The sequence below is a fragment of the Eublepharis macularius genome, chromosome 14, assembly GCF_028583425.1.
Source record: "Eublepharis macularius isolate TG4126 chromosome 14, MPM_Emac_v1.0, whole genome shotgun sequence".
NCBI lineage: Eukaryota > Metazoa > Chordata > Lepidosauria > Squamata > Eublepharidae > Eublepharis > Eublepharis macularius.
Window position 1 is genome coordinate 42,970,548 of NC_072803.1, and position 8,033 is coordinate 42,978,580.

The 8,033-nt window shown below is 42.5% G+C and overlaps 1 protein-coding gene across 1 annotated transcript; it reads left to right on the forward strand.

Annotated features, from left to right (window-relative positions):
• Positions 1-1,240: 1,240 nt before the first annotated feature.
• On the forward strand, positions 1,241-7,705 carry LOC129341898 (lipocalin-like). Its single transcript, XM_054997255.1, has 6 exons — positions 1,241-1,336; positions 1,774-1,901; positions 2,725-2,792; positions 4,080-4,175; positions 6,345-6,446; positions 7,658-7,705. Exons 1-6 carry the CDS (start codon positions 1,241-1,243, stop codon positions 7,669-7,671), a joined length of 504 nt encoding a protein of 167 aa, XP_054853230.1. The 3' UTR covers positions 7,672-7,705.
• Positions 7,706-8,033: the final 328 nt, after the last annotated feature.

The window sequence follows — 8,033 nt, forward strand, 5'->3', positions numbered from 1 at the left end:
TTTTGTTGATAAATAAAATTTATTATTATAAAAAAAAGAAAAGAAAGAAACTGGTGGTCAGAAATGACTGCAAATGGCCCTTTCAACCTTAAGTATGTCAGCAAGTTCTCCATCACTCTTACTGGTCCCCCCTGCTACTTTTGGCTTCAGGCAGTGGGTGACACAGGGAATATGTGTCTATCTGTTATCCTGCAGGACCTTAAGGGCCACCAGTGGCACTGCCTATGGTGTGTGCCCAGGTTTCAGGAAAAAAGCCTCTATCCAGTCCTCAGTAAAAGTGGTAGCAGATAGCAATGAATTCGGATGTGAGATGCGTTATGAATGGCTGCCAGATGGTGGATGTTTGCAGTACATGCTTAGCAGGATATATACATCTGCTTGTATATTCCTAAATTAAGCAAATAGTAGCAAGTGCCCAGTGTTCTCTCATCCAAAAGAAATCAAACCTTACAGGTGTTGCCTCTGGAACTTTCCACCATTTGGGGAAGGGGGGGGCATACCAGCATAGTACTTTTACCTCCCAATAAGTTTTTTTTAAGTATTTTGCACATCTTCGAGATGACACCTTTTTCAAAATCAAGATCTGACCATGGCGCCTTAATCTTCTGGGCCTATTCAGCAGCATGGAAAAGCACTCTGCATCAGTTAGAGGTGGAGATAAGATAGAAGATAATACAGTTATAAAGATAATACAGTTGTGGGAACAGCTACTAAGCCTCATCTGTAAGTCATGTGAATGAACACAGCATGTTTGTTTCCGAAGTGAGTATCAAAACTTACACTTTCTGTTCTCTGGACTATGGCATGTGGGCAGTGGGATCTGGGTAGACATGAAGCCTTTGATCCTGCAGAATACCTTGGGGGTATATGAATGTCCTTGTCCTGATAGCTGAAGGGCTCTCACTAACTTTGATCCTGGTCCAAGTGGTGCTGAGGTCCATCATGACCCACTACCCCCATCTTTGGGAGCATATCTGATCTCAGGTGCCTGCAGACTGGGGTTGTGATGTACAAAACGTTCCGGAGTTTTCAGAATTTGTGCAGGAGGGAAATCATTACTTCTGAAAATAACCCTCTCCCTTTCCCTCTCCACTTGGCATCACTTGTTCCTGAAGACAGAGTAAATTTGTTTTGTATGGTGAAGCTGAAGGTTATAAAGTGAGGCAGCAGTGAAGATCCCAGACTGCTTTGGTCACTTGAAACTTCTGGCAGCTGGCATGAGTAAAGGCCTGCTGGGAGAATGAAATGCCTGATGTTCAGTGCTGCGCTAGCCATTGTCTATTGGCTTGACTTTGGAGTTGGTGTTCCAGTAAAGCCAGATTTTGACCTCCAACAGGTAAAAGGCAAAGGATTTCCAAATTAGGGGAGGGGGAACTGTCCCCCAGGAGCAGCATTTGGGGAGATTAGTGGGCTGCAGTGTGTGTGTGGTGGTGGTGGTGGGGGGGTGTTGGAGACAGGACAAAACTGCCTTGTGTGGGTGGAAAACAGTCTGGAGCCAGACCCATGAATGGGGGAAAGCAAAGCACACTGCTTGAAAAATGATGCCAGTCTCAGCACAGAGAATTCAAGAAAGAGGGAGGCAGCATGAGACAATTCTCATTTAACTCCTAGGTTACAGGGCCCTTCTACAAGAACTCACCCAAGCCTTACCCTTCAAAACAGTTGGATAGAATGTTAGACATGAGTGACAGACTGTCATTCCACCATCTACATTAGATTGCAAACTGCATTTCTGTCTTACAAACTAAGAATGAACTCTCCCAATCTTTCTAGTTTGCTGGGAAGTGGTATGCCATTGCAATAGTGAAGACTAGAGGACCACCTGAGAGCATCCTAGTCCTAGACCATATAGTGGAACCCTTACCAAATGGAGACATGCTTATGCAAGCACAGATACCTTCGTAAGTTCCTTTGTGTTTCTGTAATCATATTCCTGTTCCCCTACATTCAAGCCATCCGTTACAGCTTGTTCCCTTTTGTGAGCCAACCACCAAGTTTCCACAATCCAAATTGTGCAACTTCATGTTAACAGGAAATTATGCAAGTTAAGAGTAGAAATGAAGTTCAAAGAATGTTTCCTCTGTAAATTGTAGTAGAGTTTGCAAATGAACTGTCTTCAGTATAGTCCTGGTGCTGCCATCTTCGAGGGATTTGACCAGCCCTGCATCTTCCTCCCATGTTGTTAAAGTAACAAGTTCTGGGTCCATTTGCAATGATGAATTGAAATGCTATAATACATGCTTTCCCAGCATGTATTGACAATGGCTTAGATCCACCAGAGCATTTCCATGGGGCATTTTGGGCTGCAGCAGAAGAGGTGCATTCCATGGATGAAAATCCTTCCGCCCCCAGAAATGCTCCAGTGGAGCCAAGCCAATGACTTGTGTATCTCCAGTTCAGCTTTATTAGAGGCAGCCCTCAAGCTGCTACATGGGGGCTTGCCCAACTCCATCCTGTTATGAACATTAGGAGGTGACCTTGTAGGCTAAGTAGTCATCCCTTAGCAAGAGTTGTGCCTGTTGTGGAGCTGAAGCTTAGAGCCTGGTCTTCATATTCCAGATCATGGGTGGTTCTTGGGAGAAGTAGCTCTCACTGACAGAAAGCGCCCACCTTTAGAGACGAACTTGCCAGTCCCCAGATCAGACTGTGTGACTTACCTCCTGTTCAGGTGGAAGGAAGGGACTGTCTTTTGTAGAAACATTTATGCATTTTCTTCCCTTCCAGGAAGGACAAGTGCAAAGAGGAAAATATTCATTTGTCACATACTGATCGTGCTGGAATATTCACCACTGGTAAATACAAGACTCTCATCATAGTTGATCAGTAGGGACAACAGAACAAAAGAATATGCATGTACATGCCTCTGGAAGACAGTATATCTCAAGCCACTCTCAGAAGTCTTAAAATTTGTATTCTATCTCTAGAGTTTCATTGCAGGAAAGTACATTGGCCCAGATTGTTGGTAGTTATGGCGCAGTCTTCCTCCCGAATTTAAAGACATGGGTGTTCTTCACTCGAAAAGTTATGCATTGTTACATGCAAAGAGAAGATCCAGGGGTTAGCATTTACCTGGGTTAGTTTGGTTAGTTTGGTTTGGAGGAGAATCAGTGCTGAAAACTTCTAGCATTTTTGTAGTGTTTGCTGTATTTACAAATGTGTAAGTAGAACACAGGTGGACTACCAAAGACATTTCTCCAGAGCAGTAGATCCACTACACCTCACATCATATTCCCAGAAATAGAGATCCTGCACCCATAAGGATTACAGCTCACAACTGTGTCCCTCTGTCTGTCTCTATCCCTTCTAGACTCTCAACTGTGATTTCTTTACACACCTGCCCCCTTCCTTTAGTTAAGAGTGGGAACACCTCTTCCAAGCCTTGGTGGGCACTAGGCCAAGGCTATTTCTTGATACTTCAGACCCAGTGAGGAGACACCTGCAATCACCAAGAAACGTCACCATTCTTTTTTGCATGGGCTCAGGTCCCCCCCGCCCCTCAAGGCACGCCACTTTAGGCCAAGCCTGAAGGACAGACTGAAAGTAAAGTTCACAGTACTTTACATTTCCTCAGTCAGCTTCCAGAACAGTTTGCAGGTATTCTTCAAGCAACTGGACTATCCATTAGTATTGCCTCCTGCTCTCCATTTTTCTGAGTTGCAAAAGAGATGCTTCTGGGGTTTGCCTGCTCCTGTCAGCTCCGGCATAAGGTCTATCAAAGCGGATAAGTCCTTCCCTCAGAACGATGTCCTTTCCCATCTATGGGCAGAGGGGAAGTGATCAATACTGCTCTGGGTCTCTCCTTCTACCTGGCATAGGGCCAAGCTACAAGTGACGAATGACACTTGAACACTACATGATCAAGTGGAGCGCAAGCGAACAGGGAGGAATACACGTGAGTCTGTTCACTTGCCATTCACGTGTCATTCATCACTTGTAGCTTGGCTCAGAGAATGATGCCTTCTTGCAATATGGGCACTTGAGTCCTTTTTGTGGAACACTGTTTGAGTCTGAATTCTGCACTAGACGTCTAGGGGGATAACTCGGCCTTTAACAGTTATTTTCTGGTTTTCTTCCCAAAGAAAAGGAGCGTGTCTTGAGTGTGGTGGAGGCAAGCTATGAAAGTTACTACATACTTTCCATTGAAACACCGAAAAATGGTGTTTTGCAGCTCTTTGGTATGTGTCAAAGAGGACAATGGGTCATTGGAGGGTGTCGAGGGGGTATTGTAGGAAATGTATGACATGTTTTGAAAATGCAGCATTATGATTTAAAAATGATACAAGGATGCTGATTCAGTTTGGTCAAAGGTGCAACACACAGAGACAAAGAGGCCCAGTTCAGATATAATGCAACACCCTTGTTAGCTTGTGAAAGCAGGATTCAGCTTGTAAACAATCAGTCAAATCTTAGTTTATCTTGACAAATGCTGGTTTCATCATCTTCACTCTAAAGCAGGAAAGGGCGGTGTTGGGGGAACAAGCCAGGATGTTTGCATTCACAACCTAGTTAAGATTGGTGGTGGTGGAGAGTGCCCTCAAGTCAGCATTGACTTATGGCATCCCCTGGTGGGGTTTTCATGGTGAGAGACTAACAGAGGTGGTTTGCCATTGCCTTCCTCTGCAACCCTGGTCTTCATTAGAGGTCTCCCATCTAATTATTAACTTAGGCCGATCCTGCCTAGTTTCTGAGATTTGATGAGATCAGGCACACCTGGAGTATCCAGGTCAGGGCAGTTAAGATTAATGTTGGCTTATAAATCAACTACAAACCATGGTGTCAAATCCTCCTTTGACAGACCTTACATACTCACAGACACTCACACTAACCATGGTTAGTTTAATTAAACCATTGCTTGATGTTATGGTCTGTTTTTATCGATTTTAACTGTTCACCGCCCAGAGCCCCTGGGGATGGGCGGTATATAAATTGAAATATAAATAAAATAAAAAAATAAGTGAGCCACACCTTGAAGGAATTTCCTAGATTTCTTGAAGCTCTTCTGAATTCCCTGAGAATCCTTCAGATATATCTTACAAAGAGGCATCTTCTTTTCAAATTTCAATTTTGGTGAAATCTAGCTGCTATCTAGAAATATGTAGAACACATACACATTCACACACCAGCTGAGAAATGTTGTTCTACAAAAATCTTTAACTTTCCTCAAAATTCCATGGATATTTTATTGTAGCATCAAGATTTGCTGGTAGTTCCATTTTTACCCTTACAAGAATTCTGTGAAGTAGCATAGCCATTGGTTCGAACTGTACATTAGATGCAAATGTAACCTCTTTCTGTGTGAGTTCTATAGGGCTGAACGTCCATGACAAATTGATTTAAATTTTTTAAAAAATCTTTAACTCAAATTTTCCATTTTTTTATGGAACAATGCAACAAAACTGATTTAACAAAAACATAAATATACAAGTGAACAGGAAATGTAACAGATAGCCTGTGAGTTCAATGAAACAACTGGCTCTTGCTTGCAACGCTTTGTGGTTGGTTAAGTCCCACTTCTCAAGTCCACCAAGGTGCAGGATTTTTCTCATCTTCTTCTCTTTCAAAAGGACTCAATTCCAACAAACTGGACAACACAGTAACTGCACTGCAATCTGCAGCTTGAAAGATATTGCCCTGCAACAAGTTACTACAATAATGCCAGCTAATCTAAATGTAACCCTCCTTTACTAATTAACTTTCATATACAAAGTTTTCCAGTTACCTTATATAAGATCATAAAAGCCCAGAAAAAAATTATCAATCTCCCCAGCAACCAGCTTCTTTCTCTGATGCTAAGCTCCATATACTGACTTAGTGCCTGCAGGGCTAAACCAACTAGTTCTGGGGGATTACACGAACATATTATATCATTTCTTTTTTTTAAAAAGAAAGGCAGATTTAGGAAGGGATGATTTGGAACAGGGAAACAGTTGTGCACTTTTCCACAGCACATATTGCTCTTCCCAAAATTCTTTTAATCAAACCATCCACTGGAATTTAGCTATGCCATAAGAAGGGGTGACTGATCCATGGCTATGGAACAGTCTTCATGGCTTGGCATGGCTCTCCTGGATCCAAATCTAACACTTCACCTTCACCACACTGGTCTTCAAAATGATGGCATTCTTCATTGAAGGATTATGAGAAATAAGCCCAAGACAAGCTGTCTTGATCATAGAATCATAGGGTTGAAAGGGTCCTCCAGGGTCATCTAGTCCAACCCCCTGCAAAATGCTTCCATTATCAAAAAGGTGAGCACGGGGATTCAGGATTTCCAAATCCAAAATGATCGTGTCTCTGCATCATTGTCCTTCTTTTCCAACCTGACTTCTCCTTTGGGTTTCAAGCCAGGAAACCAGATGTGCCAACAATGGTGGAAAATATGTACCTGAGCCGTGCCCAATCCCTTGGATTTAAAATTAAGTTTATCATTAACTTCAACACTATGGGTAAGAGCAGCTGGCTTATTTATTTATTTATTTATTTATTTATTTATTTATTTATTTATTTATTTATTTATTTATTTGTGTTATTTAAAGTCTGCATTTCTTGCTGGGACTCAAGGATGTATTACACAGAATACACAGAGAAAGGGACATCCAATAGACAATGCAATATGTTTGGACTTGTAGAAATCTGGAACCAACCAGAGATCAGAAACAATGGTGAAGAGAACATTAGTATCAACACATTAAAGGATACAAAAATTACACAGTAAAAACATACATAGTGCAAACTATATCCAGTGGTATAGTCCACAGTCCCTAAGCCTTTACCGCAAGCTTTGTGTTACTGTCTAGCCCTATTTTCTGTGCCAAAATCCCTCTTGAATGATGCCGTTTTGCATAGCTTACAGAAAACGAGGAGGATGGGAGCCTTCCTCACCTCTTCAGGCAGGCAGTTGATCCCATAAGGTCAGGCCCCAGTAGAGCATGCATGTGCATGCACAGATGTTGACTTTGCCTATTTGCCAGGTAGCACCCCCAGAAAGCCCTGCTCAGCTGAGCAAAGCGGTCATGGTGGAACATGGGGGAGAGGTGGTCCTGCCGATATGAGGGACCGAGGCTAGCAAGGGCTTTGCATGTGATTTGACCTCAGGTGGGGAAAAAAAATAATGGTCAGTGCTATGAAATCACATTCTCTAGGCCCTGTGAAAATGAGGGAGTAGTAGTTGGTTCTTCATCAAATGTCCTTATTCAGAAAAGAGTGATTCAAATGAATAAAGGAGTGGAAAAAAGAAAAGCTAAAAGAAGCGAGCTGGCAGGAGTTGAGGGGCATGACTAGGAACCAAAAAACCATAAGCTATTCTTCTGTGGCGCCCTTTCCTAACCACCTTAAAGCATGTTTGTAACCCCATGCAGTCTGAGGGTTGCCAGGCCATTTTCACACTCCTTACTGGCCATGGAACATCGCTCCAAGCTCCCAGAACGACAGCGTCTTCCTGGCACAATTTCGCTCGAGAACAGCCCCAGTTCCCCTGGAAAAAAAACAGTGGCTACAGTTCAAGCAGCAGTATAGTCTTTCATATCATGGAAATATAAGTATGATCTATGAAATTCTGCAGATCAGTGAAAGATATAGGAGCAGGATACAGTAACAATATGGGCAACCATGTTCAAAACTGTGCTCTGATATGATGACGGTATCTTTCCTTCCACAGATCGGTGCCCTTAGTTGGACCCAAGGTACGTAAAATACTAGAAACTGGAAGTGTATTTTTTAATGTGTTGTGGTAAGGAGTTAATTCTAGAATCCATAACTTAGACTGTAAATAATGGCACAAGGCTGCAAGCATCCTATTTTTTCGGGACCTACAGCCTCCACATTGCATGCTCTCTGCCCTTCTCCATGCTTTAGGAGTGACTGGATCATATGTTGCAGGTGTTCTAATAATTTTATTTGTTTTCATTGTATTCATAGTTGCTACATTTGCTTTGATTTCTATTGGTTTCCTTGGGGATGCTTGGATCTTCATCAACTCAAGTACAGCATGTTAGGGGATTTCAATAGTGGAGAAGCACAGTTTTCTCCCACAT

Bases quoted from the DNA above. Each gene is read 5' to 3' on its own strand.
- LOC129341898 (XM_054997255.1), top strand. From the start codon at position 1,241: ATGAAATGCCTGATGTTCAGTGCTGCGCTAGCCATTGTCTATTGGCTT. The intron at 1,337-1,773 runs GTAAAAGGCAAA...CAATCTTTCTAG, and splicing joins CAGATTTTGACCTCCAACAG to TTTGCTGGGAAGTGGTATGC. The intron at 2,793-4,079 runs GTAAATACAAGA...TTCTTCCCAAAG, and splicing joins TGCTGGAATATTCACCACTG to AAAAGGAGCGTGTCTTGAGT.